At 45.0% G+C, this 12,941-nt stretch overlaps 1 protein-coding gene across 18 annotated transcripts in view; it reads right to left on the reverse strand.

Annotated features, from left to right (window-relative positions):
* Positions 1–12,941, reverse strand: part of MAP2K4 (mitogen-activated protein kinase kinase 4) — a 169,702-nt gene that overhangs the window by 38,524 nt on the left and 118,237 nt on the right. For all 18 annotated transcript variants that reach the window (XR_012154740.1, XM_073310273.1, XM_073310261.1 and 15 more), the window contains 2 exons: positions 8,938–9,057; positions 2,635–2,754 (listed from right to left, as the gene is read on the reverse strand). Coding sequence is in view for 17 of the 18 variants with exons in the window: in XM_073310273.1 (XP_073166374.1) it covers positions 2,635–2,754; positions 8,938–9,057 (240 nt within the window). In the remaining variant the exon portion in view is untranslated. The remainder of the gene's footprint in view (positions 1–2,634; positions 2,755–8,937; positions 9,058–12,941) is intronic.

The following is a 12,941-nucleotide window of genomic DNA, read 5'->3' on the forward strand; positions in this document are numbered from 1 at the left end:
CAAGTCATAGAATTTCATTTTCCTGAACCAATAATAAGGTCCCAAGAGGCATGGCTTTTGACAGCTGGTTTGCTTAGGTCTAGAGGTCTTTACCACTCACTCCTCACCTGAGCTCTGCTACTATAAATGATTTTGCAACACAGTGGGAAAGTGGTACTTTGCAAAAGCTAGTGGGGAACTGTGTATGCAGGAAGGAAGCAGGACAGTATGGTTAAGAGCTAACATGGGGGCTAGACAACCTGTCCCTGTGCACCTTCGTCTACCTATCAGTTATGCTCTCACAGAGAGAAGAACCCAACACTCAGAACATTGTTAAAAAAATCTTCCTCATCTCAGTCTGTGGGGCTAGTAAGGGAGGAGAATTTAGGGGGTAGTTCAATGTGTCCACAGAAAACCAATCTAAACCAAAATCAAAACTAAACACACCCAACAACACACTTTCCTTCCTGATGTAACCTCAGGCTTTATGGTAATAACAGGCTAGAGGAGGGATGGTGAGCTTTGTATGTGCCGCTCTCCCCTGTTATAGAGGAACGGTCAGAGAGGTATTTTAGTTCAGTTTTCACACCCACACCTAAACCTGTGTTAGGCATTTCTAAATACAGATTTACGGGCCTAACTTTAGTTACCCAAGTTTGAAAACTGGCTGGAGGAAAAACTACACACACTCAGAACTAGGAGCTCACCTGAAATGCCAGAGGGCTGCAGCGCCGACAGCCACTGAGGCAGCAGGCTGCAGTTCAGTCACCCTTTGAAAAAGGTGGGTTTTGGCACTAGTGGTGGACTGGCACTTTACTTATAAACCTCTGGTGCTACTGATGTCACTTTGATCTCACTACTTTTCTATACCCCAATCCCCTTCCCTCATGTATACACAAGACAATACTCTTGAGGAATGTGGATCATATGGACATGTTAACAATCTGGCCGTCAAGCTATTTCTCTCAGTGTGGCTAATGAAGAACCTATTCCGACTTTTCCAAAGGAGAGTCACTAGAGCCCTGCAAATCTGCGGATATCCGTGGACCATGTTTGTGGATGATGGATTGGATGCGGATACAAATTTTGTATCCACGTAGGACTCTAGGGGTCAGGCCCAGCTAACTGCTATGCTATTTCATGCATGCAGCTCCTGTTACCTAGGTTCTTATTCAGCAGCATCTAAGGACCTAACAAAATGATGATGCATATACATAGTGTTCTCCTGTCACTGTCCCACTGTTCTCCAAGCTCTGTACCTTGGCGTGTGTGTGGGGGGCAGGAGTTGGGGTGGGTTGTTTTTGCTTGTGTCACTGTATTGTGCCTCTCTTGTGGAAGGCTGTTTGAAGAAGCCAGTTGTGTAACTGGCTGAGGTTCACAGACTTCCTGATTCCATTCAAATGAAGCCTCAGCGCTCCTGGACCACAGGAAAAGGTTCAGAAGTTGCCAGCTCTTCCATGCAATCAGCATGCCTCACACTGTGCCCACAAAGCAAGTGATGGGCTTTAATGGTTCTATAAAGCAATCTAACCATTGCTAGGGTACTAAGGAGAAATCATTCTTGCTCCATAGCAATAGGTGAAATGGAGTCTGTGTTGTCCACTCCGTTTTGGCTGACCCTCCAAAAGCTACAAACAAATCCCAGTTGCCCTACACTGATAGGATGGCTCTGGCGACAAGGGGATCCTGAGCTATCTTGCCTTAAACTCACAGATGTCAAACACTGCTCCAAAAGCCTAACTTATTTTTGAGAATTTCCAGTAACAGAAGCAGAAGAGATAAAACCCTATGAGAGGGACCCCCAGAGCCAGCCCCAGTATTGCATGGACACACCCCGTCACTTCCACCCTGCCCAGGACTGGTCTTCCCTTGATTTTGGCAGTACCTTTTTACTCCAAAGTTTACTGACATGGAGCATGTAGCCAAGTGCAGAACTCTTACGTACTCTGAAACCGCCTGATCAAAACACCCCAAGATCAGGTTTTTCCCATCTCTGGGTGGCCAGTGGAGGTGGAAGAAATAGTCACAAGAAAATACAAAATGCCTGAAATGTGACATTTTGTATTTCACTGTGGATTCAAAATCCACCCCATTTCTTTATGAAACCCTGGGGATAAAATATTATCATAAACGCAAAAAAATTTCATTTCAAAAACTTGTGCTTTTTCATGATTTTTCAGCCAAATTACCATTTTCATGAATTCCAGATGCACTGAAAAACATGGGAGCAGCACGAAAAGAGGGCAAGCCAGAAGAGTTCATCCCTCCGTTGGCCCTGCCTGGAATGAGAGCCTCCTGCCAGGCAACGAACCAGCCCTGGGGTTAGTGCCATCTGTTAACGTGACAATCCGGGTGGAGGGTTACTGGAATGTCAGTGAACCAGAACCAGGGCCTTTGGATTCAGCTTGAATTTCAGGCAAAAGATTGTGGGGTGTCTCTATTCACTGAGGCCTCCCCCTCCAGGGCTGCTGACTGCATCTCCACCAAGTAATAAAGAGTTAACATAATATTAAAGCAATGGTAAAACCAGAACCCTAAAGATTCTACAGAATGCAAATAAACCAGAGGGAACAGGGCTAAAAAGTCAAAAGCATAAACTTTTAAAATGATCTTTAAAAATGTGCAAAAAGGGAGCAGCAAAATCTAAATACTTACAGCTAAAGTGATTTTGCCTAAGATTTCTTCTGGAATAACATCATCTAATACACTATATACATATTTGTAAAACTTATCAAACGAGGTAGACATGAGCTCCATACAGATCCAACAGTCACCCTAAAAAAGAACAAACAGATGTCACGGTGAAATAATACATAAGAATCAACAGAATGCAGAGACCCTTTTGAACCTGGTCGGGACCATGAATAGGCAAACATTTATTATGCTCCAACAGCCTGGCCCATGAGGGGGGCTGAAGCCAGGCTGAAGAACCTCGGGTGCACATACTAACATGTACAGTGAAAGTAAAGACATTGGTTTGTGACAATCTTGCCCTACTAGAAGAAAGAGAAGACCACCGGGAGGAGAGGCATCTCATCCTCTCCTGTGTGCAAGATGCCAGGTCACTGGAAATGGAATTGGCAGCTAAAACCCAAGTCTGAGTCGCTTTCCGTCATTTCCATCATTTTATTTAAAAGATGTAAAGGCTACAAAACAAATTACACAGAACCCCGAACCCCAGATAAAATATTCAAACCCAGAACTGAAGCAAATCTCCATGAGAGATTAATATCCCCTCATTTCAAACAGTGCCCCTGCCCATGTGCAGTTCTGTTAATACTGAGAGATGGGTATCTTTAAAAGTGATTTGCAAATGGTTTCATATTTTATATTTGAATTCATTATATCCAGTACAGTGGTAAAGGCAGAATGTAACCTTAAATGTGTTACACAGCTGTGGCCAGAAGCTTTGCCCAGTAATTCCTGCATCAAGCCCAAAACTTCTGGTTAGCTAGAGCAGATCTGTCTAGAGCATATCCTAAGGCATCCAATGTTAAAGCCTTTAAATGATGGAGAATCCACCACAACCCTCTGTATGCTATTCCAGTGGTTCAATGGGTCCAATGGTTAATTACCATGACTTATAATTTTGTGCCTTTTTCCAGTCTAAATTTGTCTAGCTTCCAGCCACTGGATCTCATGCTGCCTTTGTCTGCTAGATTAAGGAGCTCTCCTCTACCAGAAATCTGCTTCTGAGAGTGGTTGTTATGATGTGGTGATGCAAGATAGTTAGGAAAGCTTCAAGATGTAACAGGGTGGTCCATGCTTTTAAGGACATGGGGGCCTAAGGCCAGCCAGCCCAGTTTGATTATTAAACTCAGATGGGAAGGGGTCAGGCAATGCCTATAAAGAGCTGAGTCAATTGAAGACAATGAGGACGACTGCCTTGTCCTGATGAATTTTCCCTAAGACCTGAGATGGGAGCAGTAAACGAGGAAGGCATAGTTCAGATGACTACAGAAGAAGTAGAGCATTAGCCTGTCAGTTATGTCTTAGGGCTCCTCTGGAGTACTATATATTGCATTTTCTGTTATTATGAGAAGAGGGATTGTATTTTTTGTTTGAAAATCTCATGAGAATGGCCACTGAAAAGGTGTGGTGACGGGAGTTTTAGAGGGGGAGGTAAATTTGATTGCATAGCCAGAATGGATGATGTTTAGTACCCATTTGTCCATTGTTACAGCACTCCAGATGTGGAAAAAGAGTACTATATGACTCCCAAAGGGCGTGTGGGAATCAGCATTTGGTGGTTTGCAGTTCTTGAGCTCTCGTCAAAAATATTGTTTAGATGGGGGCTGGGATTGGGGTGATAATGTTGCTTCAGACAATGTAGGAAATGGGACTTCTGAATCCTTTTCCTCTTACGGGGTAGCTCGTAAGGATGCTGGTGGTAAAATTGTTGAGCCTTGGTGTTAGGCTTGAATGCTTACCTATGGAGTTGTTTGGGGAAGGGGTACATATTCCCAGGGAGCAGAGGGTGACCCTGAAGTCCTGTAGACTGTGTAAGGACTCATCTGTCTTTTGGTTAAAAAGGTGAGTTTCATCAAAGGGCAGGTCCTTCAGGATGTTCTGGACCTCTGTGGGAAACCCCATAGTGTGAAGCCATGATTCAAAGCACATCACAATGGCAACAGCCACTGCCTCAAAAATGTATCTGCTGCATCTACCACTAATGCTTCTAATGGATTTCCAAATGGAAGTGTCCCAGCTCCCAGAGAGAGAGATGCATCTGTAAGCTCTTCTTGATGGAGAATTCTTGCTGGACTGTACTCCATTTTTCATTTTTGAAAGAGGAGGGAAGAATGCAGTGGGGGGAATCTATTCCTTTCCTTGCTGAGTTAAATCTTCTGCCTCAATAGCTGCCACCAGGTTGACCTGCCTGTCAGTTCAGTTATGAATTCTCATTCCAGGCCTGGGATGGATGCCTGTATTAGAAAGAGGGCCTAGAGCTGTCCATTCCAATGTAGATGTGTGCTTGCCCTGAGCACTACTGCTGGAAAGTTTTTCTCTCAGTGGTATCTGTCAGGTTGGCTCTAGTGGTCCCTGGAGTCACGCGCTCATAGCACTGAGACGCAGCCCCCTCAGTTCCTTCTTGCTGGCTAACTCCAACAGAGGGGCAGAGGTGGGGGTTGGAATGTACATGTGCAACACATCTTGAAGAACAACATTTACGAAAGATCAGTAACTATTTTTTCTTCTTTGAGTGCTTGCTTGTGTCCATTCCAATGTAGGTAACTCCCAAGTAGTACTGCAGGTGCAGGGTTCGGAGTTCATTGACAAGCTGATTATAACACCACTCGGTCAAATCCAGCATCGTCTCTAGCTTGCGGAGTGATGGCATAGCGAGACACGCAAGTGTGAACTGACGACCATGTTGCTGCTCTACAAATGTCCTGTTTAGGAACTTGTGCCACAAATGCACACGAAGATGCTTGGGCCCTTGTGGAATGTGTTGTCAGGGCAGGAGCAGGGACCTTTGCCAGGTCGTAGCATGTGCAAATACAGGAACTGATCCATGATGAAATTCTCTGGGCTGAGTTTGAAAGACCTTTCATCCTGTCTGCAACCGCCACAAAAAGTTGAATAATTTTCCAAAATGATTTAGTCCTTTCTATGTAGAAGGCTGGTGCACGTCTGACGCCCAGTGAGTGAAGCCTCTGCTCCAGTCTGTTGGCATGTGGTTTCGGATAGAAGACTGGGAGGAAGATGACCTGGTTACTATGGAACTGTGAAACCATTTTTGGAAGGAAGGCTGGATGAGGATGCAGCTCGACCTTGTCCTGGAAGAATACCATGTACCTAGGTTCTGAAGTGAGGGCCTCAATCTCCGAGACCCTTCTGGCTGAAGTAATGGCCACTAGAAAGGCCACCTTCCAGGACAAGTAGAGCAGAGACCACATTGCCAGTGGCTCGAATGGGGGACCTGTGAGCTTCAACAATACCAGGTTGAAATCCCAGGGAAGGATTGGTTGTGATACCTGTCAAGTCCCTTGAGAAAACGACTACAGACAGTATTTGAGAACACGGAATGGCTGTTCACTCATAGGTGAAATGCTGAGATTGCGGCCAGGTGGACCCTAAGAGATGATGCGGATAGTCCCTGTTGTTTCAGGTATAGTAAGTAGTCTAGAATGAATGCTACTGATGATTACGTAGGTGGAACACCCCTGCTGTGTGTGAGGGTTATGGCAAGTGTGTGTGAGTGCATTTGTGTGTGTGAGAGACAGAGAGGTGGAACAACCCTGCTGTGTGTGAGGGTTATGGTGTGTGTGTGTGTGTGTGTGTATGTGAGGTGGAACACTCCTGCTATGTGTGAAGGGTGGGGGGGGGGAGGAACACTGCTGCTGTGTGTGAGGAACGTGTGTGTGTGTAGGATATGGGGGGCGGGGGTTAGGAGGAACACCCCTGCTCTGTGAGAGAGATATGGCAGAGCTGGGTAAGGTTATGGGGAGACTGTTTCCTTCAATCTCTGGGAATGGTTGGCAGGATGGATGTGGTGGGGCAATTCTGGCTGATGTTACTCACCAGTTGTAAAATGTGCTATTTAAACTCAGTTCCATTGGTTTACTATCAATTCTATTGTAACTATCTTGGCTGGACGGGGTGATGGCAAAGGTAGATCCCAGGTCGACAGCATACTAGGCATGCTGTCTACATTTACTGACACTGGGGTCTGCAGGCGGACAGGCAGGAGCCTGGTGGGAGGATGATGCAGTAGGGGGCTCATGATATGGCGGAGCATGTATCTAAGTCTGTAGAGTGCTATTTTTCTATGTGGAAATTTAAATCAAAACATCATACTGATGCTGTGTGTTTTCATTTTGTGATGCCCTGAGAGCTGTGGAGAGGTGCCAGAGACATAAAACAATAAATCTGTAACTCAGCAGCAACTGGCAAGAAACATTCCTGTCCAGGGATTTTGTTCAAACCAATTTATCAGAATTATTGATAATTATTTGTTTTATAGTGGCTTTCAACCAAGATCGAGGCCCCATTGTGCTGGGGCTTGTACCACACACATAGTAATAGAGTCCCTACCCTTAAAGGGTTACAAGACAGACAGAGGTCAGGAGAAAGGAAGAATTAATTGGGGATTGGTCCTGCTTTGGGCAGAGGGTTGGACTAGATGACCTCCTGAGGTCCCTTCCAACCCTGATATTCTATGATTCTATGATTATTAGCCTGGTTGTATAGATGGGGAATTAAGGGACAGGGAAACGAGTGATGTGCCAGAGATCATACATACAATATCAGGGTTGGAAGGGACCTCAGGAGGTCATCTAGTCCAACCCCCTGCTCAAAGGAGGGCCAATCCCCAATTTTTGCCCCAGATCCCTAAATGGCCCCTTCAAGGATTGAACTCATAACCCTGGGTTTAGCAGGCCAATGCTCAAACCACTGAGCTATCCCTCCCGCCATAAGATCAGACAGGGAGTCTGGAAAGCCAGGAATTGAACCGGGGTCTTTCCAGTTGTAGTCCACTGTCTTACCCTACAAGGCCAACCTTTTGCTTTCAGAGCTCAGTTATGAACTCCTACTCATCTGCACAGGCTGCTCATGAGTTGCTACACTCCCGCCAGCGCAGGTATGCAGGGAGCAGGTAGGCAGTGGTGGAGCAAGGTTGGAGCTTTGTCTCCGCCTCCTCCCTCACCCCACCATATTACGTGAACTACCAGAGCCAGTGCAAAGGGAGAAATAATCTGCGTCAGCAAAGGGCTGGCATAGATCATTTCCACCTGGAGAAAGGGGGAGACAGGAACCAGACCGTGATGTTCACAGTCACAGTCCGATCCCTGCCATGCCGATTGTGTGGGCTGGACTGTGAAGTTACAATTCTGGCTTATCATTTGAGCTCTGGCTGCTGCGCTAGTTCCAGTTCCATCCCCTCAGTTTGTGCCCGCACAGAACGAAGGGACAGGTTTTCTGTGCACAGGAGTACAGAGCTGCATACACCCATGCAGTGAGCCTCTTTCCCCACTGTTTTTATTGCTCACTAAAGATTGGATTTGTTTCGTCCTTGTGGGTGCAGGGGATGGAGCAAAGAGACAATCCCTCCCTGCTACACTTTCTTTCTCCTGGTCTACACCTCCTGAAAACACGTTAACCTATATGGTGGTAAACACTCAGCATAGTCAGGACATGTAGCATTTAACATCTCGTTCCCATGTGGTGGATAGCACTAGGGCCCATGCTCAGGTTAACCCTAACCAGCGGAGACATTAAGTGGGGCAGTCCTCATCTACACCAAGTGCTAACTCCTGGTTACCCAACATGATGTTCTACATGATATAATCTCCCAGGGCAGACAAGCCCTGTGACAGGGCCAAAGGTAGTCCCAGGTCTTGGGCTCAGGGAAATGTAGGACTGACTCCCTTCTAGTGTCCCCAGGTGAAAATCGCTCCAGAAGAAGTGCCTTGGTTGAGAGGGTTTGGCATGTCCATAGTGCAGCATGCATGCCAAGCAGCTCTGGAAAGGATTGTGCCTCCTAAAGCATCACACCCCTTCTCCCCTGCTGCAGCGACTCCTGGGGCTTTGCAGCTCCAGCCGTCCCCAGCACAAGGCAGTGTGCAAAGCACACAACCTTTGAGAGTCTGTGTAGAGCACATCTATAAATCAGATGTGTGAAATGTGTCAGATATCTGAGTGCCACACAACTGTCCAGACAGTCAAACCAATGAAACTCCTCCAAATCCTCGATGTTATCATGGGAGAGCATAGCAGGAAAGCAGCAATAATCTTGACAGGGATCGTATAAATGAACGCCAAACTATATACATAGCAGCAATCAGAATCCAGAGTCTCTTCCCTTCTAGTAATGGGTCTGATTACAACTTGCGACTCAAAAATCCCACAGTAAATTAACTCCTTCCTCCTATAGTAAACTGAAGGCTGCTGCAAATTAAATTTTAAATTAAAATAAAACCTCTGGTATAAATGAAACAAACTCTGAGTGCCCACCTCTCTGAAGAGTGCTCCATAAAACTGAACAATATAGGGGCAGTCACTACTTCGCATCACTACATCCAAGTCCATTAGAAGCTGTTTCTGTTCCTTTTCATCCACCGTTGACCGAATTCTCTGAAAGAGTAAGGAATGGAAGAAGTTTTATCACTAATATGCTACTACTACATCATGCTCAGCCAGTCCACGAGAAACCTGCCAGAATCCCAGTCCCAGGGTGGGGCTTGGGGTCTCAAACACATGAAAACAACATGCTTTAAAGAACTAGACCATGTTTTTAAATGAGAAAAAAAATTGCAATTAATATAAATCTAAAGCAAGTTAGTTCAGATTATGAAATCTGTGGCCAAATTTTACTTCAGATCTCAGTGTTATCAGGTGGAGCATCATTAAGCAGCAAAAGGCAATCAAAGATTTTCTTTACCCTCTTTAAAACCTACAGCAAAACAATATTCAGGGTTTTATGCTCAAAGCAACGTGCAGTGGTGAGTTAGCCACAGCTCCATTGATGCTGGGACCTGAACACTTCTTTGAAATGTAACCCTCAAAGATTATATTTAAATTTACTAAAGGAAGGAAATTAAGACGAAGGCACTCCCTACACTGTACATCAATCACAGCATGCCTGCAGGTCTTTCAGACCAGTTGGTCATTTCATGCCATGATTTATACTGTACATACTAGGCAAGCTAAAAGACCAAACAACTATGCATTTCTTGCCTGGTAGTGGCCTCTATAGTTAAAGATACATAATGGTTTGCATTCTATTATAGCTTTCCAAAACTTGTGTTTCAGGATAAAGTTTTCCATGCTCAGTTTCTGACTGAAGACTTTTGTTTTTCAAAAGCTTCAGCAAAAACAGTTCAACTGTTTTCCAGCATGAGTCGGGGAAAGGGGAGGGATAGAGACAATTTTATCATTATAAACCAATTCTTGCCAAAACATGTAGAAAAAACTGTGGCACGAGGGCATCATCCTACCAACACTACCGAGCATAGTGCTCACAACTGAGCGTAGAACCATGGACATCAGTGAGACAACTCATTAAAAAAGCGCTACAGATGGTTGTAGATTGTTTTCAGGGTCAGGCTCTTGTACTGCACTATTTGAGAAATAACGTATGATCATGTAATTGCATACTGTCTCGTAATGACACATACACAGGGGGTAGAGTAGCTGTTACACAATTGTTTTTACTTTTGACATTTCCTGATATTCCGAGTGCTTCACCATGCAGCCTTAATGTTCCAGTAACTTATGTTTTAGCCTAGAACAATAATTCCTTCCTTTCCCAACGAATCCTACGGTACTGTGGAAAACTGGTAAGCTACTTGCACAGCATACACAGGAATCACGTCACACACCCCTCCAATGCAGCCAAATGGGTGAAATACAGCAACTGTAGGCACAGAGAGGGATGGCTCAGGGGATTAGTAATGAAGCTACAGACATTTTCATGTCTAGGTCACTGGTTCAAATCTATCTGACAGCAGTTCAGTGGTGTATGTGAAATGAGTTTGGTGAGTCTGTTCCATGACACATCACGTAAGACACGACTACAATATACAGTACACTGACCCCCTGTAGGCTGCCCCTGCAGAGATGCCAAGGGCTGAAAGAACCTAACAGCTCCCTCAAGGTGGGAGGAGAGGCAGACAGTAGGGTGGTTGGGGTCTCAAGAAGCTTGCAGTACTGCTGCTTTTGCTTTGGTATGGTATGGACAGAGGACATTAGCAGCCAGGACCATCAGCCTAGCACCTCTTAAGAACACTGAATGTACTGAGCTCTTTGTCTGGGCAGCTCCCAGTTGAGACCGCTACTCATGTAGAACACTGCCACACCGCTGGTCGTCTCCATCTGGAACACTCTACAAAGCAGATGAACAGTGGGGGCTCAGAAATTAGCTTTTCTCCAGTTTGAAACCTTGGCATCTCCCTCGACTCAGAGGTCATCTCCTCTGCCCACATCTTCCTTCAACAATGCTGCCTCTACTCCACATTTGCTGAACCCTCATCCATAGCGCCCATCCCCTTTCAATACTAGAACACTTTTCTCGATGGGTCCCCAATTTCTCCTGGCTCCAGCACACACAGAATCCTGTGATCGGCCCTCCCACACCGAGAAAGAAGTTCAGCTGTGCAACCCCATCACTACAATAGCACTGACTTCCTTTCGTTTCAGGATCCAGCCTAAAATTACCCTTCTTGTTTTTAAGACCTTTCCTGGATTCTCCCCAGATACACACTGTTCTCTCTAGTCATCTAGTACTGGCCTCTCCCTCTTCCCCTGCACAATCTCATCAAGGCTAGTGCAACAGCTTCCTCCTCTACAGCTCCTGCCATCCCTATATCTCTCTGGCTCTCCACTGCACTTCAAACTTCAGTTCAAAACATCTCTTCTCTCCCTGCCTTTACCTCCTCTGCGTTATTTATCACCTACCATTGTAAAGCACTTGAGAATATAGTTTATATGGAAGACGCTATTATAACAATAAACTGAAATGAATGTCAAGAACAAGAAACCACCCTGCCCAGTCTTTTCCAAGTACATTCTAACTGGGAAGGGAGGAAGAGGAGACAGACAGCAGGCCCAGAGAAGAGAAAGAGTTTCAGTTATACTGGAGAACTCTTTCAAACAGACACAAGTATTACAAGAAAACCCAGGAAGACAGCATGATATCCTCAACTAATGCACCTTCATGGAGTGGAGAAGACGACCTTATAGTGGAACTAGGAGGAGGTCCCATACAAAAGTGCTGGAGACTGAAGATAGGTGATCGCAATAGGGGAAAAGCATATGTTGCATCCAGTACAACCACAGGCTATGAGTGGGTCTGGCCATAAAGAGATGATATTGTTTAGCCAAAGTGCACCAGGGACATTCCACCACAGCTCAGTGACCATGATTAACTGGCTAAGGAGCAAACATTTAGCAATGTAACAAGAACAAAATAAACTGTTGGAATAAGCAGCAGAATCTTGAGTGATCAGCACACCTCCCCAACAGCATGTGAAGGCTGTACAAAAACGCTGCCAACTAACGTGCAGACCATGGGTGCAACATGCTGCAGCCACTCCCCTGGAGAAAACCCTCCAAAGCTCAAGAGTAATAGAGAGGAGAGCTAGGAACAAATAAATCTAACCCAAGCCTTGTGGATAGTAGGGAAGCGATAAGCCTGGTATATCTTGACTTTAGTGAGGGTTTTGATACTGTCTCACATGACCTTCTCATAGAGAAACTAGGAAAATTTAACCCAGATAGAGCTACGATAAAGTGGATGCATAACTCGTTGGAAAACCATTCCCAGAGAGTAGTTATCAGTGGTTCGCAGTCAAGCTGGAAGGGCATAATGAGTGAGGTCCTGCAGGGATTGATCCTGGGTCTGGTTCTGTTCAATATCTTCATCAATGATTTAGATAATGGCATAGAGAGTACACTTATAAAGTTTGTGGACGATACCAAGCTGGAAGGGATTGCAAGTACTTTGGAGGATAGAATTAAAATTAAAAATGATCTGGAAACACTGGAGAAATGGTCTGAAGTAAATAGGATGAAATTCAATATGGACAAATGCAAAGTACTCCACTTACGAAAGAACAATCAGTTGTACACATACAAAATGGGAAATGACTGCCTAGGAAGGAGTAATGCTGAAAGGGATCTGGGGGGTCATAGTGGATCACAAGATAAATATGAGCTAACAGTGTAACACTGTCGCAAAAAGAGTGAACATCATTCTGGGATGTATTAACAGGAGTGTTGTAAGCAAGACATGAGAAGTAATTCTTCTGCTCTACTCCACGCTGATTAGGCCTCAATTGGAGTATTGTGTCCAGTTGTGGGTGCCACATTTCAGGAACAATGTGAATAAATTGGAGAAAGTCCAAAAAAGAGCAACAAAAATAATGAAAGGTCTAGAAAACATGACCTATTAGGAGAGATTGAAAAAACTGAGTTTGTTTAGTCTGGAGAAGAGAAGACTGAGGGGGCACACGATAAGA

The sequence above is a fragment of the Lepidochelys kempii genome, chromosome 14, assembly GCF_965140265.1.
Source record: "Lepidochelys kempii isolate rLepKem1 chromosome 14, rLepKem1.hap2, whole genome shotgun sequence".
Lineage (NCBI taxonomy): Eukaryota > Metazoa > Chordata > Testudines > Cheloniidae > Lepidochelys > Lepidochelys kempii.